Source organism: Metarhizium robertsii (assembly GCF_000187425.2).
Source record: "Metarhizium robertsii ARSEF 23 chromosome Unknown MAA_Scf_1, whole genome shotgun sequence".
Taxonomy (NCBI): domain Eukaryota; kingdom Fungi; phylum Ascomycota; class Sordariomycetes; order Hypocreales; family Clavicipitaceae; genus Metarhizium; species Metarhizium robertsii.
This window is the reverse complement of record NW_011942149.1, coordinates 59,511-87,494: the sequence shown is the minus strand read 5'-3', so window position 1 is coordinate 87,494 and position 27,984 is coordinate 59,511. Positions and strand designations below refer to the sequence as shown.

General features: G+C 49.2%; 7 protein-coding genes across 7 annotated transcripts; 4 read left to right on the top strand and 3 right to left on the bottom strand.

The window, feature by feature from the left end:
* Nucleotides 1–367: 367 nt before the first annotated feature.
* On the top strand, nt 368–5,758 carry MAA_01638 (canalicular multispecific organic anion transporter 1; the record flags this gene model as incomplete). The annotated part of the gene is made up of 14 exons (XM_007819636.1): nt 368–622; nt 699–1,463; nt 1,550–1,829; nt 1,889–2,122; nt 2,183–2,925; nt 2,978–3,140; nt 3,201–3,533; nt 3,607–3,700; nt 3,735–3,863; nt 3,923–4,038; nt 4,098–4,719; nt 4,774–4,860; nt 4,929–5,303; nt 5,467–5,758. 14 exons carry the CDS (start codon nt 368–370, stop codon nt 5,756–5,758), a joined length of 4,488 nt encoding a protein of 1,495 aa, XP_007817827.1.
* Nucleotides 5,759–6,079: 321 nt separating this feature from the next.
* MAA_01637 (uncharacterized protein) lies at nt 6,080–6,958 on the bottom strand (the record flags this gene model as incomplete). The annotated part of the gene is made up of 2 exons (XM_007819635.1): nt 6,080–6,706; nt 6,854–6,958. 2 exons carry the CDS (start codon nt 6,956–6,958, stop codon nt 6,080–6,082), a joined length of 732 nt encoding a protein of 243 aa, XP_007817826.1.
* A 9,073-nt stretch (nt 6,959–16,031) lies between these two features.
* On the bottom strand, nt 16,032–17,305 carry MAA_01635 (integral membrane protein pth11; the record flags this gene model as incomplete). The annotated part of the gene is made up of 5 exons (XM_007819633.1): nt 16,032–16,321; nt 16,379–16,428; nt 16,502–16,618; nt 16,673–17,010; nt 17,087–17,305. 5 exons carry the CDS (start codon nt 17,303–17,305, stop codon nt 16,032–16,034), a joined length of 1,014 nt encoding a protein of 337 aa, XP_007817824.1.
* A 2,895-nt stretch (nt 17,306–20,200) lies between these two features.
* On the top strand, nt 20,201–21,385 carry MAA_01634 (Protein kinase-like domain protein; the record flags this gene model as incomplete). Its single annotated transcript, XM_007819632.1, has 1 exon — nt 20,201–21,385. One exon carries the CDS (start codon nt 20,201–20,203, stop codon nt 21,383–21,385), a length of 1,185 nt encoding a protein of 394 aa, XP_007817823.1.
* A 1,048-nt stretch (nt 21,386–22,433) lies between these two features.
* MAA_01633 (uncharacterized protein) lies at nt 22,434–22,980 on the top strand (the record flags this gene model as incomplete). Its single annotated transcript, XM_007819631.1, has 3 exons — nt 22,434–22,538; nt 22,612–22,741; nt 22,784–22,980. 3 exons carry the CDS (start codon nt 22,434–22,436, stop codon nt 22,978–22,980), a joined length of 432 nt encoding a protein of 143 aa, XP_007817822.1.
* Nucleotides 22,981–24,628: 1,648 nt separating this feature from the next.
* Nucleotides 24,629–25,261, bottom strand: MAA_01632 (Flavoprotein; the record flags this gene model as incomplete). The annotated part of the gene is made up of 1 exon (XM_007819630.1): nt 24,629–25,261. One exon carries the CDS (start codon nt 25,259–25,261, stop codon nt 24,629–24,631), a length of 633 nt encoding a protein of 210 aa, XP_007817821.1.
* Nucleotides 25,262–26,077: 816 nt separating this feature from the next.
* MAA_01631 (3-octaprenyl-4-hydroxybenzoate carboxy-lyase) lies at nt 26,078–27,639 on the top strand (the record flags this gene model as incomplete). The annotated part of the gene is made up of 2 exons (XM_007819629.1): nt 26,078–27,043; nt 27,103–27,639. The coding sequence occupies 2 exons, from the start codon at nt 26,078–26,080 to the stop codon at nt 27,637–27,639; spliced, it is 1,503 nt and encodes a 500-aa protein (XP_007817820.1).
* Nucleotides 27,640–27,984: the final 345 nt, after the last annotated feature.

Genomic DNA, 27,984 nt, shown 5'->3' with positions numbered 1-27,984 from the left:
TGGCCACGTACCTGAAGACGTACGCGGGTTTGGTCATTGAGACGCTCCTGTATGCTTTGCGCACGCGCACACTTTCTATCGTCCGGGGTCTACAGATCAGGATGTACCCAGGGTATTGATCTCACCAGCCTAAGCAGCTCCTAGAACATCTATTTCCCAGAGTAGACGCAGTCTGTTAGCCCACCCTAGACCGACCATCAGTCGTGATTCTGCAGGTCCCATGTGCCACCTCGATACGACAAGAGAACGCTGCGTGATACTTTTCTGTTCTTGCCCGTTTCTATTTGCCTTGTAACCTGGCCAATTTCAGCGACGACAACAAACGCTCATCGGGCAAAAGCGAACCTCGTTGGCAGCAGCGGCAAGGATGACTTCGCTCGTCTTTCGTCAACTCCTTGGTCGCTCCGTAGCTGGAAGCTGCACCATTGCCGCCGAAGATGATTTTGGGCCAGTTGTCGAGGGATGTTTGGACAACTTTGACTTTACGCTTCTATTCCAAGAAGCTATCCTCTCGATAACCCCGATGGGCGTGACGATTCTCCTACTGCTTCATCGTCTTCTGTATTTGCGCAAGCAGCCTCAAAAAGTCTATTCTGGAGGTTTACTGCAGAAAGCCAAACTGGTAACTCCCACTCTACATTGGCTGGCTGCCATCAAAATACAATCACCCGTCCAGTAGCTAACGCAAATCGGTCAAGGTTGCATTCGCCGTCTTCACAACGGTCCAGATTGCGCTCGTTGCCATTGCAGCCCTTCCCGGCACCCCGACTACGGCAGCATCGCTGGCATGTGCTGTAGTCAACCTGCTCGGGGCGGCCATCATGTGGGTTTCATCTCATCTCGAGCATGTGCGCTCGGTCCGGCCGTCTCTGCTTTTGAACGCCTACTTCTTCTTCTCGCTTCTTTTCGACATTGTACGCGCGCGGACCCTCTGGGCAATCTCGCAGAATGCCGCGTTTGCCAGTGGCTTCTGCGCTTCAATTGGCTTAAAAGTCGTCTGTTTGGTCCTCGAGGCCGTGGAGAAGCAAAGCATTCTTCTTCCCGAATACGCCACGTATCCGTCTGAAGCCACGGCCGGTTTTTTCAATCGCAACTTCTTTCTCTGGCTGTGTCCAACGTTGATCCGTGGCTTCAGCAAAGAGCTGGTCGTTACAGAGCTCGAGGCCAACGATAGGTCGCTGGATCCGAATACCCATCAGAACAAGCTCCAGGCGCTCTGGAACAAGTGGAGGAGATGGAACAAGAAGATGTCTCACTCGCTTCTCGTGACGTATGCCGTTCACTTTCGATGGAAGCTCGCGGCGGCCGTCATTCCCCGACTCTGTTTGATCGGCTTCAAATTTGCGCAACCGTTCTTGGTTCAGTCAGCTGTCGTCTACCTCTCCGAGCTGAATGGCCAACATTCAAGAAACTCGGGCTATGGGCTGATCGCAGCGTACATCATTGTTTATGTTGGAATTGCGGTAAGACAAGCGATATTTCAATCCGCGACGGACAATGTCTGTTTCCACCTGGCCATGGCCGACTGACACTTGCTTTCCTTTTACAGATCAGCGGTACGAAAGCACAGCACAAAGCATTTCGTCTCATCACAATGATCAGAGGAACTCTGATTAGCCAGATTTTCGACCATACCCTCAAACTCAGCACATCGTCTTTAAACGAATCCAAAGCCGTTACGCTAATGAGTTCTGATATCGAGAGAATCGGCACAGGATTGCGCAACGTGCATGAAATTTGGGCTTGTATCATTGAGATAGCACTGGCCATGTGGTTACTCCAAGGTCAACTCGGAATATCAATTATCGCGACTGGACTCGTCACTCTATGTGTGTGCTTGCCTCTCTCTAGCCCCGGCGAAAAGTAGCTCTGATCTGACATGGTATAGTCTGCACTGGTGGCGCGGTCTGGGTAGCAAAAGGTGCTGGAGACCGTCAAAGCGTCTGGCTTGAAGCAATTCAAAGGCGAGTCCATGCAACGGCAAATATGCTGGGCTCGATGAGGGGCGTCAAGATGTCCGGCCTCACCAATGACTTGTCGGCCAATATTCGAAAATTGCGTCTCGAGGAAATTAGCTCTTCATACGAGTTCAGAAGATTGCTTGTCCGCGTCGTGAATCTATGTGAGTTGCTAAGAGATCCGCTGGATGATTGTTTTCGCATATTGACGATTTGCAAAATAGCTTTCATGTCAACCGCTCTGACTCCCGTCATTACGTTCCTCGTCTTTAGCGTTTTGGCCAAAGTCAACAATTCTCAAACACTGACTCCCGAAATCCTATTTCCCGCCTTGACACTGTTTGAACTCCTAGCTTCTCCTGTTTCCGTACTAATCGAAACCCTTGGAGGTGTCATGTCCGCGGTCGGTTCCTTCCAGCGAATCGGCGAGTATCTCGCGACGGAAGTACACGTTGACAGCAGGAACAACGTCACATACGAGAAACACGGGTCATTTGGACTAGAAATGCCTCCAGTTATCCCCAGGTCAATCATCTCGATGGGAAGACGAGGGTTAGAAAACTGTGTGGAGGTGGCCAAACTAAGTGTTGGTTATGGCAACAACGAGGCGCCAGTTTTGAAGGAGCTTAATTTTGAGATCAAGACTTCGCAAATTGCTATGATTATTGGTCCAGTGGGATGTGGCAAGTCAACATTGATTCATGCATTACTTGGTGAGATACCCAAGACTTCCGGCTCCATCCATATAGCCTTTCAAGAAGCGGCGTACTGCAGCCAGACAGCCTGGATTACGAATGGGACGGTACGCCAGAATATTCTGGGGGAACTGGAGATGGATGAAGCCTGGTACAACACTGTCATCCATGTGTGCGCCCTAGATACCGACCTTGAACAGTTTCATGGATCTGATCTGTCCATGGTGGGAAGCAAAGGCGTCAGGTTGAGTGGAGGCCAACAGATGCGTCTGGTAAGTTCAATCACTGGCTTCGGGAGATGCTGGTGTTACTGACTTTGCTTAGGCGCTTGCAAGAGCACTCTACTCGCGTAAAGCAGTTATTTTCCTTGACGACATCTTCAGTGGCTTGGACTCAACGACGGAAGAGAAGATTTTTGCGCGCCTCTTCGGCCACGACGGCCTCTTCCGGAAACAAAAGACAACAGTCATCATGGCAACCAACGCTGGTGAGTTCCTGCGTCCTCGCAGCAAGGTCAAGACTCATTTGCTGAATAAAAGTCGTCTAGTTCATCGCCTGTCCTCAGCAGACCACATCATTGCCCTCAGCAGTGACGGCCGAGTCCTCGAGCAGGGCAGCTTCGAAGAGTTGCAGGCTACCGGTGCTTACACGCGCGCGCTGGCACCATCGAAACGCAAGACGGCGTCTGCAGGAGACCCCATGACGACGCAGATCAATACCCAGTTGTCACATGCAATAGCCCCAGAGGTTCCAAAAGGCTTGCAAAGACGCACGGGCGATGGAACAGTGTATAACTATTACATAGCCACTTTTGGCTGGTACAAGTGGTCAATTCTCATGTTCTTCGCTGCGTGCTACGGTCTATTGACCGTCTTCCCTCGTGAGTGAAAGCGGAAATGAAAGAGACTAAACCATCTCATTTTTATCACATATACTGACCAGGATGCTTGCAGAGGTGTGGGTTAATTGGTGGGCAACGGCAAACTTGAAGCAGCCGAGTTCACAGCTTGCATACTATGTTGGCATCTACGCCGCCCTTAGCATTCTGTCTGTTGTAGCGCTATTTGCATCTTGCTGGTAGGTTTCTCATTGCCGAGTACGGCGGTTGGACTGAACAGGCTGACAAAATGGTCACAAGGCATCTCATCATCAACTTGGTCCCAAAGACAGCCCTGAAAGTACACGACACTCTACTTCGGACTGTTCTCAAGTGCGTATCCTCAACCCTCCAAGTTGTCATCTTTGCTAACAAGGAATTGAATTCTGCAGTGCACCCATGTCCTTTTTCGCCAAGACCGACACTGGCGTCACACTCAACAGATTCAGTCAGGACCTGGAGCTCATTGACATGGAACTCCCTCTGTCAGTCATCAACACCGTCATAAGTAAGCGCCCCTCTCTAACCAGTCGGCCTGCTATTGCCCTACTAACTATGATTCAACAGTTTTCGCAGTCATCATCGCCCAAAGCGTTTTAATCTGCGTGACTGGCCGCTACGTTGCTGCGGTTCTTCCCTTGTGTGTTGGCATCGTCTATGCCGTGCAAAAGTATTACCTCCGCACGTCGCGACAGTTGCGGTTACTCGACATTGAAGCAAAATCGCCTCTGTTTTCACACTTCCTAGAAGCCCTCTCGGGGCTGGCTACCATTCGCGCGTTTGGCTGGCAGAATGGATATCTCGAGGAGAGCAAGCGCATCCTCGAGCTGTCACAACGCCCTTACTACATGTTGTTCTGTGTGCAGAGATGGCTAGGCTTGGTTCTTGATCTCATCGTCACCGGCATCGCCGTGGTGCTTGTGTCGATTGGCGTTGAGGCCAAGGGTGTTGTTGACACGGGGCTGATGGGGCTGGCGCTGGTGAACATTGTGAGTTTTAGCACGAATTTGAAGTTCTTGGTGACCAACTGGACATTACTGGAAACATCCATCGGTGCTGTTTCGCGCGTCCGTAGCTTTGAGCAGGGCACCGAGTCGGAGAACAACGACGATGGGCGGCAAAGACAGCCGCCGAGCGATTGGCCTAGCGCGGGTGCAATCACATTTGAAGGCGTGACGGCGCGGTTTGAGTAAGCCTCTTGAACGTCGATTCTGCTTGCAGATGCTGACACTATGCGTCGTAGCGAATCACTACAAAAGAATGTCCTCCGTGACGTGTCCTTGACGATCAAAGGAGGGCAACGCATCGGCATTTGCGGGCGAAGCGGCAGGTTCGTCATGATTCTTTTTTCTCTTCTTCCGCTACACAAAAATGAATGCTAAGGGCATGTTTCTTCAGTGGAAAGTCTTCTCTAGTTTCCACCCTGTTCCGCCTCCTGGATCCCCATGCCGGCCGCATCACCATCGACTCAATCGACATTTCCACTCTCGCACGGCATGAAGTGCGCTCGCGTCTTACCGCCATTCCTCAAGAACCTTACCTGCTCACAGGGACCATCCGCGTAAACGTGGATCCATTCGGCCGGGCATCAGATGAAAAGATAATCAGAGTGCTCGAGACGGTCGGATTGTGGAAGTTGGTCCAGGAGAAGGGTGGCCTTGATGCCGTGATGACTGAAGGTTCATTCTCACACGGCCAGCGCCAGCTTGTGTGTCTTGCGCGCGCCATGACGAGAGAGAGTTGTGTGCTCGTCATGGATGAGGCGAGTAGCAGGTATGTTTGCTGATTTCTCGCCTTGCGATTTCTGTTACCTCGGGTCCTTCTTCTCACCCAGTTCGCTGTTGTGTTTATAAGGATTCCTCTCCTCCTTATTTCCTAAATGAAAGCAAGCATCAAAGAAAAACATGTCCTGCTAACGGTCATTTCACTGCAACAGTCTTGACGTCAAAACGGATGCACTTTTTCAGCAAGTTATCCGCTCCGAATTTGCAAAGCACACGATTATAGCAGTAGCGCACCGCCTGGACACCGTAGTGGACTTTGATTACGTTGCTGTGCTAGACGACGGAGTGGTGGTAGAGTTCGATGCGCCAGAGGAGTTGCTCAAGCGCCCATCGGCGTTTAGAGAGCTTTACGAAGCACAGAAGGGGGAAACGATCGAGGAAGAGGAAGAGGAGATATCAGATTCGACTACTGCGAATGAGAAGTGGGGATGGATGTGGGAATAATACACTCGAAGTATTGATGGCGTTGCGGACAAGTCGGTAGATGGCGTCGCGGTCCTTTGCGGGGTTCACTTTTAACATGATCATGTTAGTATATTCCAGTATGATGTTCCCATAAAGTCCTTTATTTTTCTTCATCGTTATTCTCTCCGTCTTGGAAGTTACGAGTTGTGTGGCACACATGCTTCCCCCCTCGGTAGTCTATACGGCAACTGCCTTGAAACCACCAGCTAGGAATTGAAATGTATGTAGTTATATGCATGTGCTAAATAGTCTGATGTCTTGGTCTAATCTAAACTTGCTAGGTCTTCCTCCCGTCTCCCGTCAGAGGGCGGCTCTCAATGCACCCATTTGATTCAGAGACAAAGCAATACGCATGCCTTCCATGTTCTTTCGGCTTAATTCGTCTTCGGATTCCGGACTCAAAATCTTTCTGCGTCGCAACATTGTCTCCGGAGCGACTGTTTTCCTTCCCTCCTTGAAACAATACTTGGAGACGACTGCAGCGATTACAACAGAGCGAGCAACTTCTTCAAGAGCCTTGTCATCTTGATCGGGACCGTCTCGAGCAGCGGACAGTCGACGACTGCCTCCGGATACTAGAAAGTAACTGGCCATGTACAGCCACTTCTCATCCCACGATAAAATTTGCGATTGCAACTCATATTTTTGGAGGGGGGAAATCGCCTTGAAGAAGGTGCAGGCGACGCCTCCCAAGGCGAGATTCACCTTTGCGCCGCCTAGCTGGAGACAATCGGGGAAGACTCGCGCCAGAACCCGCAGCCGGCTTTCGTCCAAGTCGGAGAAGTAGCTCGAGTTTGTCTTGTGTAAGTTCATGTCGATCTCCATGAGGGGGCACCAGGTGGTGAGGACTTCTGGTTTGAATAGAGATTGGTGATCATCAAGCTTAGCACGGTTCTTCCACATAAGAACAGAGTATAGAGATCTTATCTGAGACAAATGCGCATATTAGCACTGAGTCAGCTTATGACCGTCAAGCATGCAAATGAAGACGGCAGACTTGCAGGACGAACAAAGGAACAAGGGGCAAAGGATCGCGCGTGTTAGGAAATTGAGTCATTCAATGTCGGCACCTACATGGTACATGCCGGGAAGGCACTTGAGGTTTGGCCCGAATATGGCCGTGGTGAAAGTCAGGCCGACAGCCACACCGGCGACGCATGTTGACGAAATGAGGCTCATGATGATGTAGATAACCAAGTTATCCAGCGGATTCCAACAAGAACTTGCAGTCTTGATCCTCGACTCCTCGACCCTTCGGTTGTGCAGAGGACTCAGTTCAAGCTGCCGTGGCACGGAGGGAGAGCACACCGACGGATTTCTGAATGTGCGGTTGTCGTTGTGCAATGTCAAAGACATCAGTATGTTTCATGGGTGCCGCGGCTGAAGGCACCTTTGACTGAGCCGTGTGTCTGTTCGGTTGCCTCAATTCGGGTGACTCGCCGAAACACCACGGCCTCGCCGTCTTTCTACTGCCAGGGGCCTATCAGCTATGATGGATATTGCGGAGGGCGCAGATGAGGCTACGAGCCGTGGTTGCTCCGCTATTTTGCACGAATATAACGAGCTAGTAGGGAGGCAGCGTTCAATGTTCCTTGTTTCCGAAATTGTTGAAAAGAGGAATAGTCGGGACGTGGAAGCCGGTTATCGCGGCCCGGATTTTCCAACCAACTACAGCTGACGGTAAGAAACACAGCGTCAGCATTTGATTTGCAGGGATGGTAAACACCCTTGCATGAATGTACATTCATAGTCATACAGGCTCAAGTTCACATCTGTGCCTTGCTTATGCCACGTGCAAAGCTCGTGGTGTCTTACTCCACGTAGCATTGGTAAGCTGGGCACACCCCTCCCATGTAGGGGTCGAGTAAGCAGCAGGATGGCCCAAATACCAGCAGAGAGACGTGAAAAGACTCCTGTTCACCCGTTTCACGCCCCTTGATGAGCGGGTGTGGGTGGTTCATGCAGTTGATGACTACCAAACCGGTGCCTATGCACAGTTGCTGAATCCTTTCCTATACCCACAGCTTAGTATTCTTGTATACATTCATACGGCTATTGGTAGCTAATGCGTACTGTCCCAGAATCATAAAATTTATTCTTAGCAACGAATGCCTTTGTCCTAATGCAATATCCACATCTCACTTCTACACGTGGGACACAAGGTACCACACGTGCAACTAGGTTCTCCTGGTGCGCAGGTTGCATCGTCAGCATGACTGAAGACGAATCCCGGTCAGTATCGTTCTAGGATTGTGAGATCATAGATGCTTCGGGTATGGGTGACAAGATGTGGAATATACAAAAGAAAGGCGCTTTAATGCTGTGATGTATTGAAAAGTAGCATGTGAGTGGATCTGTCATATTTCGGATTGCTGCCATTGCAACTTTTGTACGAAATAATCTCTGTTGCCCACACTAGTGTCCTGTTGAAGTCGCTGACCATTACTATGACCAAGCCCGACAACTCCTAGACGAAGTGTGTGTGGTATAGTTTTTGTTGCAGCAAGTTCTCCATTCTTCGTTTCTATCATACCCTCTCAAGTCATTCTTTAACCGTTTATACAGCTGTGGCATACTCACTCACAAATGGATGTCTCAGCTGCCATAACAGAGCCTCCAACACCATTCTGGAGTTCCACGGATACGGCAACCGGCTCAGAAAATACAGATTCCTCTCCAAGCTCACTCATCGTTGTTGATCCATCAAAAGCCTCACAACATATTACGCTTGAACATGGCGATTTTGCCTACCGATGGAATGTTCCTAAACCTCATTATAGCTACATATTGCGTTCAAAAGAACAGTTTCTGGCAACAATAAGCGCAGGTGATGAAGAAGAAACGTCCTTCTCGTCAAATGTTGAGTTGGTATCCAGATTCTTGCTCCATCTGATAGAGCAGGATGAGCTTGATGGCTGTAAAACGTCCATGAAAGCTCGAGAGGAATGCATCGAAACTCTCTTGTGGAGACTGGAAACAGATTTTCTCCGAGGTGCCGATATTCACACATTAGCATGTCAGCTGCCAGGAAATGCAAAGCAGCGACAAGTTGTCATTCAAGCATACACGGCCGCCATGGTTTGCACAAAACGCGAGGATAATCGAGCAGAGCTAGAAACAGCCCTGTTCCCGTCCTCCACCGAGAAAACCACAAGGACATATGCCATTTTCGGCGGCCAAGGCAACACCCTAGATTATTTTGGGGAGTTGCGGACTGTGTACAAGACATATAGACCTCTTATTGAGAGGTTTATAATCGTGGCTGAGCAAACCTTTCAAGACATACTAGCAAACGCTTCCGCTGCTCGAACAAGACAATACTGTCGAGGCATGGCCATCCTGCAATGGCTTCGTGAGCCACAATCGACGCCGGATCAAGATTATCTTCTCTCCGCTCCTGTCAGTTGCCCGTTGATTGGCCTCCTCCAGCTTGTGAACTTTGCCGTCATATGTCGCTGCCTCAGAAAATCGCCCGGAGATATCTTAAGTCATTTGTCTGGTATGACTGGACATAGCCAAGGAGTCGCAGTAGCGGCAGTTCTTGCAACAGTGACGACTTGGGACAGCTTCGATGCTGCTCTCGTCAAAGCCCTCACCATACTGTTTCATGTTGGGTCTGCTGCCCAAGGGGCAACTTCTCAAGTCACTATACCTTCAAATATCTCGGCAGAAACCGTAAAGAATGGCATGGGACTTCCCTCACCTATGCTAAATGTCGTGGGATGCCGTCTGGAGCAGCTTGAAACCTACATCAACGACCTGAACAGTCGCCTGGAGCCCCATCAACGCGTTTTCATAGGCCTCAAAAATGGTCTTTTAAATTTTGTCGTCTCGGGGCCTGTGCTGTCTCTGTATAGCTTATCTTGCATGTTGCGCAAGGTCAAGGCTACTCCTGGCACGGATCAATCCAAGATTAGGTTCTCCGCCCGAAAGCCCGACTTCTCGTATCGTTTCTTGCCTGTCTCTGCTCCATTTCACACATCACATCTACATTGTGCACAAGAAGCAGCTCTCCGAGAACTCGACACACTTCAGCTCGCCACGTCTGAGCTGAAGCTGCCGGTACATCACAGCAGCAATGGAATAGACATGAGGACTCTCAAGAAGCCAAATATTGTCCCTGATTTAGTTCAAATGATTCTTTGCGAGCTGAACGACTGGCCGTTGTCGACCGCCTTCTCCAATGCCACCCACGTTCTCGATTTCGGCCCAGGTGGCCTTTCGGGCGTAGGAATGATGCTGCACCGCAACCAAGAAGGGACAGGTGTCAGGGTCATTATGGCAGGCCTAGCCGAGGGTAAAGCCATCGAATGTGGTTATCGATCAGAGATATTTGCCAAAAAGGTCACTTTCAGTGAGAACTGGAACCGAGTCTATTCGCCAACCCTCATCCAACCGACGACGGCCGATATGCACATCGAGAATCGAATGACTCGACTTTTGGGACTGCCCCCTGTAATGGTAGCCGGAATGACACCGACCACTTCATCTTGGGAGTTTGTTAGCGCTGTCATGAACTCGGGATACCACGTCGAACTGGCCGCAGGCGGCTTTCACAACCCTGAGCAATTGACAACCGCTATTAACAGTCTTATCCATTCTATCCCAGCTGGCCGAGGAATATGTGTCAACATTATTTACGCCAGCCCCAAGCAAGTCCGGTGGCAGATTCCACTGCTGCAGAGACTACGATCCGACGGTTTCCCTATCGACGGACTCACTTTTGGTGCCGGCGTTCCGTCTGTTGAAGTGGCAAGGGAATACATGGCGATGGGTTTTCGGTATTTGTCTTTCAAACCAGGCTCAGCATTTGATATTGATCAAGTCATTGCCATTGCCCGGCTCGACGAGACCTACCCTATACTGATGCAATGGACAGGCGGTCGAGGAGGGGGCCACCATTCCTATGAAGATTTCCACGATCCTATTCTGAAGCTATACGGACGAATTAGGCGATGCTCTAATATCATCCTACTAGCTGGGAGCGGGTTTGGGGGAGCTGCGGACACTTATCCATATCTCTCAGGCACTTGGTCGACGTCGTTTGGCCGCCCTCGGATGCCATTTGATGGCATACTTCTCGGAAGCCGCATGATGGTTGCTAAAGAGGCCAAGACCAGTCAAGGCTGCAAAGAAGCCATTGTCGCGGCCCCTGGAGTGAAGGATGAATCGTCCTGGGAACAGAGCTACAACCAGCCAACAGGAGGCATAGTCACTGTCAAGAGTGAGATGGGCCAACCAATTCACAAAATAGCAACCAGAGGTGTCCTATTCTGGAAAGAAATGGACGACAAAATCTTCAGCATTGCTGACAAGTCCAAGAGACGCCAAAAACTCCAAGAGATGAGGTCATATATTATTCAGAAGCTGAATAATGACTTTCAAAAAGTTTGGTTCGGGCGTGACGACATGGGAAATTGTATAGACCTGGAGGATATGACCTATGCGGAAGTCCTTCGACGGCTGGTGCAGCTGCTCTACGTGGCCAAAGAGTCGCGCTGGATCGATATGAGCTTCATGAAGTTGACGGCAGACTTCACAAGGCGCATGTACAGCCGGCTACTGCCATCTAGTCCCAGTATCGAAACATATTTCGGTCTACGAGACCCGAAAAAGGCAGTGCCAAATATCATCTCCCAATGCCCGACGGCGGCAACACAGGTCATCAGTTACAGCGATGCGCGGTATCTTGTCTTGCTGTGCAAACTCCCGGGTCAGAAGCCTCCGCCCTTTTTGCTCGACATGGATGACGACTTTGAAGTGTGGTTCAAGAAGGACTCACTGTGGCAGTCGGAGGACTTGGCTGCCGTTGTGGGTGAGGATGCTGGCCGAACATGCATCTTGCAAGGACCAGTAGCAGTCAAGTACTCAACACGCGTCGACGAACCTGTCGGTGAAATCTTGGACTCAATCAACCGCGGACTGATTTCGAGTATCATGAAAGACCGCTATAGTGACAACATGGCGTGCGTTCCCCAGTCACAGGCGAGTTCGACCGTGCCGTGGACTGCTCCATTCACACCTCGCCATTGCTTTGTTCAATATGAAGGCAAGAAGACTCGCTACCATCTTGCAAAGTCAATCGAGAGCGAGCAGTTGCCTGACACTGAAAAATGGCTGCAAATGATTGCCGGATGTTCCGGAACTTGGCTACACACATTCCTCACTTCAAGCGTCGTCTCGCAAGGGTCCAAAATTGTTGCCAATCCAATCCGCAGGGCACTTTCACCAACCAAGGGTATGCTTGTAGAAGTCACAGAAACCGGTTCCCCCGAGGAGGCGGCCATAGCTGTCTTTGACTTGAAGTCAGAAACTTCATTGTCATCCTTTTCGAAGCCCTCTTTAATAATTCGAAAAGAGAAGGATATCCTTGTGACATTTTATACCCATGAGACCGTCGACCGGGCCACTGTCTCCGTGACATTCAAATTCACATATCATCCGGAAATGCCACTGCACCCAATACATGAGATTATGGAAGGTCGAAACGAGAGGCTTCGCTCTCTCTACTACCAGCTATGGTTTGGCGCGGATGTGGTTGATCGCTTTCCATCCCCGCGTGGCAAGAAGCGGCCATCAATTTCACACGTTCAACCATGCGACTCCATCCCAGAGAATAGCGAGCCCGAAATGCCACAATCTATTCAAGCAGGCTTTCCATCCCAGCCTGATCGCATAGAAAGGAACACATTTTCGGAGCTGAGTGATGAGTCGGTCGGTGTGGCCTCCCTGGAAAACTTTATTTTCAACAATCGTGGCTTGACTATTTCTTCTTCTGGGATACAAGCTTTTCTTAACAATATTGGACATGAGAGACATATGACTTCACCGTGTGGATCGGATGAGAAAACGGCACCTCTCGATTTTGCCATTGTGGTAGCTTGGCAGGCCATGATCAAAGCCATCTTTCCCACCGCCATTAATGGAGATTTTATGAAGTTGGTTCATCTTTCGAACGAGTTCAAGATGCTCGGTGATGGCGCCCCGTTGAGAAGCCATGACCGTGTCAGCACCCATGCGGAGATTCTGGCAATCCGCAATGAACCAGCCGGTCGTGTGGTCGAGGTTGGCGCAATCATCGAAAGGGGCTCCATACCAGTCTTGGAGGTGATATCGCAATTTCTTTTCCGAGGCAGCTACACTGATCACGGTGTCTGCTTTGAGAAGAAGGTCCAGCCTAAGACGTATATCCTTTTAGACACTCCGGCCAAGGTCACCGTGTTGAAGAGTAAGCAGTGGTTTCAATTAGTCGATTCAGAAATGGATTTATTAGGCGAAACCGTCATCTTCGAGTTGAAAAGCCTAACCCGCCCCGGCCAAGACTCCAATTACCTCAATGTCCAAACAGTCGGGCAAGTCTACCGTCAGCATGCGGTTACCAAGACGCGCCACATTATCGCCAATGTACACTACCAATGCGAGAAGACGATCGGCAACCCAGTCATCGACTATCTTCAGCGCCATGGGTCTTCTGTTGATGTCGTAAAACAGAAAGATGACCCTCAGTCGCTTGGAGATCACGAGGCACTACGCTTCACCTCCCCAGCAACTAATCACGGTTATGCCTCTGCGTCTGGAGACTTTAACCCTATCCATGTCTCGGAGCCCTTTTCCAAGTATGCAAACTTACCCGGCACAATCACACACGGCATGTTTACAAGCGCGGCTGTGCGACAACTAGTTGACAAGGCAGCTGGAATTAATAAGAATGTTCGCATGCGGTCGTACAAGTGCAATTTTGTTGATATGGTTCTTCCAGATACTCAACTGGAAGTAAAAGTCAACCATACGGCCACTAAGCACGGCCTGCGAGTACTCTCGTTTCACGCGACTAATATAACAACCGGGAATAAGGTCCTCATAGGTGAAGCTGAGGTTGATCAGCAGCCTTCAGCATACATATTCACTGGACAAGGCAGCCAGACACCAGGAATGGGCATGGATCTATACACCACATCGGAGGTCGCCAAAGAAGTCTGGGACTCCGCGGACAAGTTCTTCTTCGAAACCTATGGTAAATCGCGACCTACTTCCCCTAACATCTGGCTGACTTGTATGCTAATCAAGCCTTAGGTTTTATGATTAGCGATATCGTGAAACGTAACCCAAAGCAGTTGACGATTCACTTTGGCGGCCGGCGCGGGCGGAAGATTCGACAGAACTACATGGACATGACGACCGATTGCAACGGCCAGCCGCGGCCAGTATTCAAATCCATCACTGCAACCACTACGAAATACACCTTTAAACACAGCGCTGGGCTGCTTTACAGCACCGAATTCGCTCAGCCGGCTCTCACCATCTTGGGAAATGCGCAGTTTCTCCATCTCAAATCCCATGGCCTCGTCGACCCCAACGCCCTCTTTGCCGGCCATTCTCTTGGAGAGTACACGGCGCTTAGCGCGATTGGTGCCATTATGCCTTTTGAGCAGATTCTCTCCGTCGTCTTCTATCGCGGCCTGGTGATGCAGTCCAGCGTCACCCGCGACGCCAACGGATGCTCCCACTTCTCGTTAATGGCCATTAACCCGTCGCGCATCAGAAAAAGTTTGACCACGGAGTCTCTACAGACCCTGGTTTCTGCCATCGCTGCTGCTACCGGCAATCTGCTAGAATTGGTCAACTTTAATGTAGCAGGGCAGCAGTATGTGGCTGCCGGGACACTCCCAGCGCTCGATTGCCTGACATATGTGGCGAATTACATGGCTACACATCCAACCGAGTTGGAGCCCTCTCAATTGGCCAAGGGCACCAAGCTCCCAGCCGTGATAGAGATGTGGGCGGAAGAGGCTTCCAAGAAGCCAGAGCCTACGCAGTTGAAGCGCGGTCTCGCCACTATCCCTCTGGACGGCATTGACGTGCCTTTCCACAGCTCGTTTCTGAGATCAGAGATTGATGCGTTTCGGAGTGTGCTGCATAGTTATATCAAGCCAGATGCTATCGATGCCCGACGACTTGTGGGCAAGTATATAAGTAATGTGACTGGGAAACCATTTGACATTTCCTACCGTGCAGTACGGGAGGTGTACGAGCAGACAGGTAGTGAGATATTGAGGAGTTTATTAACTAGATTATGAACACTGCAATATGAAGGATAAGAGATATTTGCAAAAATAGAAAAATGAGAAGGGGTTTATCTAGATCGGTTTAACATACTTTAATCTCGATGGATCGTATATATCTATCGTTTACAAGTCCCTGAAGCCTTGGGGTTTTTTTTTTCTATAGAACTAGCACCTTTCCCTTTCTCTTTCGCCGAATACTATGCAGTACGCAAAGAAAAGATTACTTACTTGAGTTGCGGCGGTGAGGCATTCGCTGAACTTCCTTCCTGGAATAGCTACATAGCTACCTACGTAGTAATGCTATGGCTACAGAACATCAGACTTGACGTGCCATTGCGCTATCTCTGAGGCGTCGGCTCTCACAGCGACGACGCCGATATCATCGCCAACCCTATTCGCACTACTATTCCCACGTTTATTCTCGCTGTTCACATCCTCCGCATCTTCCTCGAGAGCCTGTCGCTAGAATCCCAGCCCCCATGTCCCAGAACAAGGTTCTCTCAGAGTTTCCAACAGCCCCGGATACGTATTTCACTGTATATTCCGTAATGGGCATTCCGGAGGGAGGGATGGGGGAGATAATTATGTGCCTGGCACGTCAAAGTGGTTTAGATCTGATCGGTGCTGATGCGGCAGCTGTCATTTACGAGGTCAATATGGTCCTCAAAGCTTGCAAGACATACCAGCGCCCTGCCAAAGGTGCTTCGCGTCGGAATTGATGGGACGACTCCGACTCGACGCTCTTCAGTCATCGTCTTAGTCGGCAAGAAAAAGCATTCTTCGAGTACTGGAGAAGCTACCCCACCCGAACGTTGGCGAGGTCATCGATATAGACAAGGATGAGGGTATATATTTCCGAAGACACCTCCCCTGTCGCAGATTGAACTCCCTGCTCAACAGGGTCGCATTGTGTGGTATCAGGATCTTCCCGTCGCCTTCATCATCCTCACATCGTCATCCCTGCGCCCTGTCTAGTATAGCAAGCTGTCAGTCGCGCATGTAACGGGTCAAGCTGCTTGAACGGCGGCTGTGCCGCCCATCACCAACTCTTTCAGCGGGTTGATTCTAGAACCTTCTTTGCAGGCGAATTGTCTAGGTATAATGTGCTATTACTACATGTATGTATAATTCTTTCTTCGTCATCGTGATAATAAACAGTATCGGGACTAGTTTGTTGAGTCAACGCGCTACAGGCCTTTCCCTGTAGGCAATTTCGTCGCGTTCTCTCGCTGCCACTCCATGATGTCAACATGGGCTTGACGCGGTTTTGCTACATCGTCAGAGGAAGACATGCTTAGCCCATTAGACTTCCAGCTGCCGGACTCTGTCTCCTTATCTTTTCGCAATATATACTTGTCCACTAAGGGCTTGACCCCCGGGACTGACACGGCAATGATTGTGGCGCTGACCTCGGCTACCTCAAGACACAGCAGCTTGAGGAACGAAAATTGAAACTCGATCTTTTGATCCGATTCCCCTTGACATGTTTGTCAGTAAAAATATCTAGCCCCAACTAGGACAAGCTGTTACTCACAACCGTAGTTAATAACTAGCACAACCCGCGCGGCAGAGAGACCGATAACGCTGGAATCATGTCGTCAGAAGACTGTCCACTGTGCCCAAGATTCATGAATGATGAACAGCATCAGTAACTCACAGTATACCCGGCAATAAAATACAAGCTAGTTGAAGCTTTTGTTTCCGCGCCAGCTGTAAGCCCTTGAGCATTACGGCTGGAATCCCAAATAATAAAAAGTCAGAGGCGAGCGAAATGCTAGATATGATGGAGTACACCTGAAACCAATGCATGCATGTGTGCCTTTCGTACTCTTCCTTGGTATAAAATACCCATACCATACTGACAGGCAGACAGTGGAAGATGAGAAGACAAATTTGCGCCACGTATCCTGCTAGAATAATGGCGGCAATACCCTTAATAGCCAGGAGGAACTTTTTATCCATGTAGCAAAGCCGCCAATAAAATGCGATACCGGATATTCGACAAAGCACCAACGCCGTGCTGTATATCAAGTGCGCGATGGTATCAAGGGCCTGAATTTGCGTGTAGGTTTCGTCGTCCATCATAAAGTACATCCACATGGGGTTTTGCCCAGCGCCCATTATAATGAGTCGTATACATAATGCCGTAAAGGGAATAAATACCACCTAAATTAAAAGATGAAAAGTATTCGGTGTTAATATCTTGACCTAGAGCAGATTTAAACCTGGGGGCCCAGCTTACCAGCGACGCGAGTACAACTCCGTCATCAAAGCCGAATCCATAGCCCTTGATAATAAACTTGCGCGAATAGAGTCGACACGCGACTACCAACGTGGCCAGAAAAGTGACGGAGGCGATGCTCGCGATGCCCGGTATGTTTTGATTGTTTCTCAGAAGTTTCATATCGACGTCCGGAGGAATCCGGCCATCCCGGATGGCTTCATCAATACCGTCGCTCATTTCGTTGGACCGTGTCGAACGCGTCGAGTTACTAGACGTCGTCCAGAACGAGAGTAATAGGTTCGGGAATATTATAATATTATGATCAGGGTTGGGAAAATAAACTGTGGAGTGTTCATGGGCATGGGCTGCTTACAATCAATTTATTACAATCTTCGATCTGTATTCATGCGATCTAGCCGGCCAACCATCATGACTCGCATTTCAGCGGCATTTACAAAGCCATGTCGGAGGAGAAAGTTTCTTTGCAGATTCCTGCTGGCTTTTTGACAGTTCAAGTTTCGCCGTGTGCCTAGAACCTGGCCACTTCGAGGGGTTGAGCGGCAGACCTGCTGATCTGATTGCTTGTAGTCGTTTCAGGTCTGCCGCACTAACAAACGCCATCAATGCGTTGCGCGGAAGGATGTTCGGAATTGACGGCAGTCCCCACAGGTATTGGTGTTAGCATGTGCTGTTGAAGTGCTAATGTCTCGCAATTGTTTGAAATGAAATTGGACTGCAAACTTTACTCACAAGTTACGTACGGTCTGGTGGAATATTAGTACTCCAACTGCAGACTTTGCAGAGGGCCAAAGTACAAGTGGCACACATGCCGCAAACCGCAAGACTATCAGGAAGGAATTCACGCGCCGAGACTTTGAGGCTTGTTTTTGGGGCATTTAACCCTACATCGATTAAATCTTGGCGACTGTTAATGAGGGTTCATCGGCTGTGTTGGTGATGCCGTGTGCGATTTCTGGCCATCACGCGTCATAACGAGTTCTGCCGAGCTAGCCTGTCGGGTTCAGATGTGTTATATTAAGCTCGTGAAAAGAACCAGATTATGATTGTGATGATCGTGTCTTGGCGATTGCCCACGTTGCGCTACCGTAGCGAGTCTTGTTGAACCTGCAATCTTTCATGACGCACGCCATCATTTGTCGCCTCACTGCTGCGTATAAATGTGTCACTGTTGACAGCCTGATGGAGCATCCGTATTGCTAAGGCGACTGCGCCGCGTAACAGAAAGAGTCAGCTATGGCATAATCCTTTACGACTCCGGTTAGCGGGCTTGATAGTATTGTTCCGTGCTGGATACCAATGTTTAGCATCAATTCTTCATACAAGATGTATAGGATTATACTACCAAAATTAACATGGTATTGTATTTATTTTACCGTTGATGTATTGAAATGAAGGGTGTGGCAAGATTAGGCAGACAAGCCAAGCTTGAAACATGATTCCACATGACGGATACAGGGCCCGCACCATGGAAGTCAGAATACCACAATCGAATGTTATGTCAAGCAGCGCCGAGGCAATATCAAGGAAACAGACTTAGGGCTACGACATGTGTCGTAGGCGACACTCGAGTCTGCAGACCCGTCTGATGTGTGTAAATTGCAAATGCAAGATTAAAAAGATGGATTACATGAACTCGAATATGCTTTTGTGTATGTGAAGGAGGAATTGGGGTAAATTGTAAAAGAGCATCATAGTTTACATCTTATTTTTGTCTTGGAGGGGTAAGGGGAAGGGGAAGGGGGGATATATTAAGATATAGGCTGGAAGTAAATGTCATATATCATTAAACTCGAAGACGACGGGCACTTTACATCCGTGGTGAGTCTCGTTTATGTGATTCGCTTTGACGTTAATTAGGCAGCACATGCTACACTGATTCATTCATTCGGAGATGGATGTCTTATCATTTATGCTAGTTACACGAGACTTTCAAGCAGAAGCCGGCGTTCTCAGCGTGCAAAGAAGGTTCATTGAGAAGTCGTATTCATGTGTACTTGGCTACGCCAGTATCAGACGTCCAGGCAGCCTTGCTTCATCCAAGGTTTCAGCATACCTTGAGCATTACCTCTTCACGCGTCTGCTCATATATCGTGATTTATACCTACGGTCAACGCCATCTTCCGTTGATCAGTTTGGGAGATGTTATCTGTGCAGGCAAGGCCTATGCAGTGAAGTTTTGGACTGTTCGGAGTTGAGAGCATTGGGACAATCTGCTGTCCGGTAGGAAGCCAAGGCTCTGGCACAAGCAACGCCCTCCTAACCAACAATTTCGTCTTGTGTTATTACCTTTGTTATTACCAGACCTTTGTGGATATTCATGCCCACCTATTGCACGGTCTTTGTATTCTATTGTTCTAGCGGCCGGGGAGGCTCCGTGATTACCGGACGGATTGGCTGTTACACTCACAATGTTGGTCATATGGACGCCTGGCTAGACACATAATTTTCTGCGTTCACGCTATCGTCCTAGCGTTCCCGTGACGCCCTCAAGAAGTCTTTAGGTCGTCATAAGCATCCCGATGGCAGGTTGGTTCCCTGTCTGCTACGTCAAGCTTTCATTGGATATGCATGCTGTAATGAACCAGAAGCAGGTAGATTAGGGCCTTGCCGTGCCTGAGTTGCCCGAGGGTTTGTACGTCACAATATTACACTACACACGTGGTTCGAATCCGTGTCACTTGGCTGCTTCTTATTTAATAATAGTAGTTTGGCAAATCGTTGGGATGTCATAGCCTGTGCTGCTTTCAAAAACGGGCGCTACCCTAGAAGATAATCGCATGGGCAACCTATAGGAGCTTGAGTTGACAAACCTCAAACACGGACCAATTACGCCAGGCTCAGCTGATGTGCATAAAGACTGGTAGTGGCACGGAGTCTCGTCACCCGGTCTACATACCAGCATGTAACTACGTAGACCAGTCACTTTATTCCCCCAGCGCCATTTCTCATGTCCACCAGACGTAAACAACATTGCGCTTCTGTCAGAACATTGAAGGCATACTCTTTTTAAAACAACCCCCTGATTCCTAAAACTAGTAAACTCGCTAGTGCAACCGCCACCTCTGTTTTTTACCCTTCAGAGGCCGCTAAGCCTGCTTCCGCCGTCGCATTATGTCCGGCTCCGGGAACTCGCCCTCGGTCAGCTCCCCATCGAAGGAGAGCGTGGCCGATAAGGCTTGCAAGCTGGCCAATAGAGTGATACTCGCGCAGATTCAGACCAAGCTCAAGAGGAATCCTGCGACAAACCTATCTCCATTCCTTCGGCAGCAGTCGGAGTCCTACGACGAATTTGTCGCAAATCTAGCCGCCGGGCAAAACGCCGAGAGTGACAGTGAAGATGAGGATTGCCCAGATCTCTCCAATGAGCTGTGTGGACTCGTACTTGGTGGCTCACCTGAAATTATACATGCCCTCCACGACAGGGTCTTGGAATTGTCTTCGGGAGGTGCGACGACGTGCAATCTCGATAACTCAAAAAACCTGCCCATGAATATTGTGGCGGGGCTCAATGAGGCCATCCAAGGAGGACAAGTTTTGTGGCGATTGCACGACACGTTTGTCATCGGCCTTGGGTCTTCTGAAGTCGTCAAAATCAGCACCTCACTCGACCTTGACGAAATTAGTAACTTGGAGTACCTCAACAGTCTCTCTCTTGGGATTCCAATACCGTTGTGTCTCGGCGCCTTACGATCAGGCCGAAGGGTTTACTTGTTCATGTCTCGTGCGTCCGGTCAGCCGCTTGAGATGGTGTGGCCGCAACTAACGCCCCTCCACAAAACATCCATCCAACAGCAGTTGATACAGATGTTTACCACTCTACGATCTATTCCCCCAAGCACAGCCAGGGAAGAAATGAAAATTGGCAGTTTCGCGTCAGGCATCTGTAAGGACACCAGAAGGTGTCAGCGAGTGAGCGTTAGACCTATTTATAATGAGATTGACTTTAATGACTTTCTCTGTCACGAAGAAAAAAGGACACAGACCGCTTGGATTAAGATGATTCGATCCGCAATGAGGGCGGATCATGACCTGGTTGCTACTCATGCAGACCTTCATCCCCGGAATATCATGGTTGAATGGGACACCGAGGAAGGCGGTACCTTGCATATTACCGCAATCATTGACTGGGAGCCAGCTGGATGGTATCCTGAACATTGGGAGTTCGTGAAAGCTCTGCACACGGTCGATATCAAGGGTGCCTTGGCGGATTGGTACCAATACCTCCCCACAGCGGCGATTGGGTCTTGGCCTACCGAGTTTTCGCTTGATTTGCTTATTGGACGCTGGCTTGGGTAAACTCACTTCCTCAACTGTCCAGTATAAGTGAGATTTTCTTGCTAGACTCTATAATACGCACCATATCCTTATTTTTCCCTAGGCCTTTCTTGCGACCTCCCAGGAACGAATTGCTGGCTTCCCCACTACGTCTCGCGATTTCACTCTCCAATGACGCCTGCGGGTATTTCACGGGGTCGTTGATACCGCCGATCTGGACATCTTGTCTGGCAGTAATGCCGGTCAACGAGTGTGCCTCTCAAACCAGGCCGGGGTGGACGCACTTCAAAGTTTTTGCGATAAAGGGAAAACCTGATGCAGACCGGATAACTTTTGATTCAGCTGTGGTTTTCTCTGCGTAAGTGTAGTGCCATAATAATTCCCGTGCATGTAAGCGAATTTCCCTTCTTTCTTGGGAGTGGCGCAATCGGATTCGTAAGTGACTCAATTAAATGGGCCAGCGGAAACCTTCTTCTTCTGTCAGCTTACAACTGATTCAGGCAAGACCTTCCTCCCGCTCTCGCGGGTGAATCGGATAAGATATGTGGGCTTCGGTCGACTCGGACAGTTCGGAACCTCGGAGGTCAACTGGATACTTATTTAGCTCGTCCGAGATTTGTTAGTATGTAGGTCCGATCCCGAGAGTAAGCTGTGGAGAATAGTTGCCATTTAATTTACCGGGTACAAATTGACGATAACCTTAGAATAGCTTACTGTGCTTTACTAAAGTTCTCACTTCTATGACGTCGAGATATTCTAGAGTGGGCACGGCATGTCGACTCAAGCTCATTAAGAAGAAGTGTAACCACTAGACCCTGAATCTATTGTATTCAAGATTCGGGAAGTTTCACAATTTGTTACCGAGGCTCCCGAAGCTCCGAGCCTTTAGGCACAAATTGCTCCAATGCCACCTTGCGCAAGAATGTATATTAAGCAATGCGAGACTGCTGAACCATGGAAATTTAATAACAATACTTTGGACTCATCAAATACTAACCGTTGAACTTTGACGTTTATATCTCCTCTTATATTACTTACCTTGACGCTGCTCGCCCTCCAACAAGTTACAATGGAAACCACTTGTCTTTGCAAAGCAGTAACAGTTAAAGTCTCGCAGAATTGGCTTGATGGGAAGCAACATGGTCAAATCTGCCATTGTTACAACTGCCGCAAAGTAAGTGGTACAGGTATGCGTCTTCTACTGATACTTTGAAAGCAATGTCTGTCAATCTAATATATTTTCCTAGCCATGGGAGCTACCAATCTTATTGTTGACCGCTCCACGGTTACAATTTCTGGTGAACTGTACCTCTTTGAAGATTACGACACCTCGACTGGCAAGCCAGTTCACCGCTATTTCTGTAAAGTCTGCTGCAAGTAAGGATTTTTGACTTTTCCCGAACTAGAAGGCAAATTCAGAATTCGAGCTAATCGATTGCCACTATAGCCCTATTAAAAGTGAAAGCCATCTGGTGCCTGACTCCATTATCCTCAAGATGGGCATCTTTGAGCATGTTCCAAAGCCGAAGAGTGAGGGTTTTGCACAGGAGAGACAGGCTTGGGGCCAGCCGGTTGCACCGGATGTTGAACAGTTGCAAGGAACAAGCTATGACTAAATAGCCTTCTTCCGGAAAGTAGAGCTATTTTAGCAAAACATATTCAATGTTCTAAATATTAGTCAGCTACATAAATAGAAATATATTACTATGTTTTTTAGAAGATAATTGCTAGACGGGCCTAGCTTGTCAGGCCTTACTTGTGGGATAAAACTGCCTTTATTAATTGAATACTCAAGCGCTTTACGATCAGTCTAAGCGTTACAGGGGCTTTATAGGGCTTAGAGCTTAATAACTTAACTTAGTAATACTGTTATAAACTTATAGTATATTAAAGGTTATAAGTTTCCCAAATGTAGAGACGAGTAACCGTTATACATATATAAGTGAAACAGCTATGCCCAAGGTTTCCACCGGCCTATATATTCAATTCGTGGAATTTCGACGTCCTGTATTGTTAATGCCCCTTTTGTTAGGCTTTATTCTTGGGCGCTGTTGTGGGGTCCTAACCATGTAATCTCTAACAGCTATAGCTTTGCAGGGCAAACATCTTGGAATTATAATATGCGAATAATAGCTGCGTTGTTTTTAGTGCAGTAAGTAGTAGTTATAGTTGATATACTATCACAAAAAATTACAAAATTATAAAAACTACACGTGGAACTACTCTGCTTGTAATACCCAGCATATCTGACTTGTAATGCCTAATATATCTGACTCGTAATGCCTAATATGTCTGACTCGTAATACCCAGCGTATCTGACTCGTAATACCTAGCTTATAAATTATAGTGTATTTAAGGCCGGAGTATCCTCCCTATTCAACTTTTTTTATATTCTTTACTTTTTCCTCTTCTTGCCCTTATTAAATTCAGCTACCCTGTCTAACTACTATTTAAAATACACAGAAAACATGAAGTGTACTCTCTTTTTCGCTGGTTTTATTAGCCTGGCCGTTGCAGGGCCTGTTACCAACTGCCAAAATACATCAACAAACTCGACATTAGTGGATGGGTTTCAGAAGTGGGAAGAAGACGTACGAGCTTGTCGCAAAAAGAAAGCAGGCGCCGACCGCGAGCATTGTTGGATGGCAGCTGCACAACCCTGCTATAATAAAGTCGATGATGTGTTTATAGAATGTCGAAAGTCAGGCACGCCTGTAAATCAATGTATAGAAGAGGGCGATAGAGGGAACAGTAAATGCGGAGCACTGTATGATATTTTAATTGGAGAGAACGGTCTTAAGCCAGAAGGGGAGTGAGTCATGTAGACAAGGATAAATAACCTTCCTGGGCTCTTAATCAGGCGACTAATACATGGGCAGCCTAGAAATACTGGGGCACCCTACAATACATGAGTCATACAAGCTTTGAAAGCAGTTGCAAGATATACTCTGGCAGCATATTAGCCCTAAAACCGATTACGAGTAATCTGTGGCTCCTAGTTTGTCTGCTTTAAATTGGGGGACCTGGATATCAATTGACCCAGCAGGTGGTAATACCCCTTCATATCAAGGTAGTTGTACTACAAGCATCTAAAGAAGATAGAAAATCGTCTAATATTATATTGTGCTTGTTTTCTAGCTATGCAATTTTAACAAATACTAGGTCTCTTACCTAAAGAACTACAGTACCAACCATGGAATAAATTCTCAGCCTTTCCCTCTCGTCTATCTAGCTAACAACTCTCGGTCACTCTTAAACCAGACTTCAACGCTTTGCCGTGTTCCAACCCTCCCATCTCGCAAAGTCCCCCGTGTCCAAATCGAATAGGTCTAGCATGCGGCCTACGCTCTGGTCGACCAAGTCATCCACCGACGAGGCCCGGATATAGTATGCCGGGACGGGAGGGAAAATAATAGCGCCCGCATTAGACACTTCTAACATGTTGCGCAGATGAATACTGCTCAGTGGGGTTTCTCGAGCGACCAAGACGAGCCTTCGTCGCTCTTTAAGCATCACATCGGCGGTGCGAGAGATGAGATCGTCGCAGAAGCCGGTATTTATTGCAGCCAGTGTTTTCATGCTACAAGGAACGATTATCATTCCGTCTGCTTTAAAGGATCCGCTTGAAATTGGAGCTGCCATATCGTGAATCGAGTGGGTATGGTCGGCCAGGGCCTTGACATTCGAGGGATGGTAGTCGGTTTCGTACTTGATAGTTGCCTCGGCCCACTGGCTCATAACCAGATGCGTTTCCACGTTCAACTTGCGCAAAGCGATGAGAGTCTTGATGCCCAGGGTTGCCCCCGTCGCCCCGGTTATTGCGACGACGATCCGCTTGCACCTCTGAGATGATGGCTGTTGCTCGGGCGGATTTTGTGTGACTTTTGTTGACGGCATTGCTGCCATCACGGTTGGGGCTTCCGCCGGTAGATGGGCGACCAGAGTTGAGAGCTTGTGGGTGCTGGCACTGGGAGAATAGAGTACAGGCCTTTGGCGGTGATACTAGATCGGTACTAGCCTTGGAGCTTTTGCTTCGTCTGAATGTGTCTTGATGTAATTGGCTGGTTGACTTTCGATTGTTTTATGATGAGAGAGATGATTCTTGAGAATCTTTGCAACTCGGCCCAACCTTATATCTGCTTACGCGGCACAAGTAAAACCGTCGGACTACCTGAAAAATTACCAACCGAAACTGTACAGCCGCCAGCCAGACACCGTGCGCATCGATACTACCAGACTTGACTAGATTGTTCATATGCAATGACAAAAAGGGAAGAGATGGCCTCTGTGGGAACATCCGAGGCCCCGAACCCGAGGCTCCGAGCCCAGGGCCCCCGAACCTTGGGCGAAAGGCCTCGGGCGATCTGCCGTACTAGACTGACGACAGTCATACCCACCGCGCCAGGTATGCTGCCTATCGACATCTCGGGCCCTTCGGTATGCTCGATGACCTCCTCTACGGCGGCTGGAGACGGTGTAGAGTAGAGAAAGACCCGACTTGATGACCTCGGTCTCCAAATAGGTGGCAAGCATTCAATCCGGATTCCCCCAGGTCGACTGCACCCCATGGATATTTAAGCCACGCACTCGGGCCATTCTTCTTCGAGTTGCGGACGCACAACCTACACACAGCCTGTTGTATAACTTACACATCGATTCCATAAAAGCACCACAATACCACTTAAAGGTGCATACTCACCGTGAAACGTCTTCATGGCCGCCGACCCGCCTCATCTCTGCTTTCGGGCCTTTGTCGATGCCCTCAAGGCCGACAATGATCTTGTCGAGATTAACACCCCCGTCGACCCCCATCTCGAGGCCGCCGCCATCACTCGTCGTGTCTGCGAAACTAATGACAAGGCACCGTTATTCAACAATGTCATTGGCTCGCATAACGGTCTGTTCCGTATCCTCGGTGCTCCTGGCTCGCTGAGAAAGTCTCCCAAGGAGCGTTACGGCAGACTGGCACGCCACCTGGGCCTTGCTCCAACGGCTTCGATGCGGGACATCCTCGATAAGATGCTGTCCGCGAGCGATATACCCCCGATCCCCCCGCAGATTATACCGACCGGGCCCTGCAAGGAAAATTTCCTGGATGAGAGCCAGATCGACCTGACCAAGCTTCCTGCACCTCTGATCCACCAGGCCGATGGCGGCAAGTACATCCAGACCTACGGCATGCACATCGTGCAGTCTCCGGACGGGTCGTGGACCAACTGGTCCATTGCCCGTGCCATGGTCTCGGACGAAAAGCATCTTACCGGACTCGTCTTGGAGCCGCAGCATATCTGGCAAATTCACCAGATGTGGAAGAAGGAAGGCCGTGATGTGCCATGGGCTCTTGCCTTTGGTGTTCCTCCAGCAGCCATCATGGCCTCGAGCATGCCAATTCCAGACGGCGTCACCGAGGCCGACTACGTGGGCGCCATGACCGGCTCGGCTTTGCAGCTTGTCAAGTGTGATACCAACAACCTGCTTGTTCCGGCAACTTCCGAGATTGTCTTTGAAGGCACCTTGTCCATTACCGAACAGGGTGTCGAGGGGCCATTTGGTGAGATGCACGGCTATGTCTTCCCTCACGATACCCACGTTGGGCCCAAGTACCATGTCAAGCGCATTACGTATCGCAACAATCCCATTCTGCCCATGTCAAGCTGCGGACGACTGACTGATGAGACTGTGAGTTGATATTGTTGTCCTGGTCAATACAAAAGCCGGCCGTTAACACAGAACACCAGCATACCCTCATCGGCTCTCTCGCCGCCGCCGAGATCCGCAAAATCTGCCAGCAAAAGGGCCTTCCCGTCACCGACGCGTTCGCACCGTTCGAGTCACAGGTGACCTGGGTCGCCCTGCGCATCGACACGGCTCGACTGCGTGAGATGAAAACCACGCCAGCCGAGTTTAGAAAGAAGGTCGGTGACGTCGTCTTCAGCCACAAGGCTGGCGTCACCATCCACCGCCTCGTTCTGGTGGGCGATGACATTGACGTATATCAAGGCAAGGACGTCATGTGGGCCTTTTCCACCCGCTGCCGCCCAAACATGGACGAGACTTTCTTCGAGGACGTCGCCGGATTCGCACTTATCCCGTACATGTCTCATGGCAATGGTCCGCCGGCTCGGGGAGGCAAGGCCGTCTCCGATGCCCTACTTCCGTGCGAGTATACCACGGGTCGGGATTGGCAAGCGGCTGACTTTGAGAACTCGTATCCGGAGCCGCTCAAGCAGAAGATCTTGGCCAGCTGGACCGAGTTGGGATTCCAGGACGACTAAGTGCGCAGTAGAAGAATGCAATACTTTCGGTTTAGTAATATACAAAGCCGAAGGACCAAGTCGCTCATTGAACAAAATAGCTAGTATTATACCGCTATCCGGCAGGTAGTAATATTCTAGTAAGATGATTGATATTTAAAACAAATATTATGTAGTTATAACATCAGCTCACGTGACCGCCGGCAAACACCCGGCAAAGGGGGGCCGCTAATCCCGTGTGGCAAGCCTTTTGAAGTCTGGTAGTAGGACTCGACCGTTGGCCAGTACAAGTCCCATCTCAAATTTATCATCTCAGATGTCGACGGTGCATTTTGATGAAAACGGCCTGTTTGAGACCAGACGACG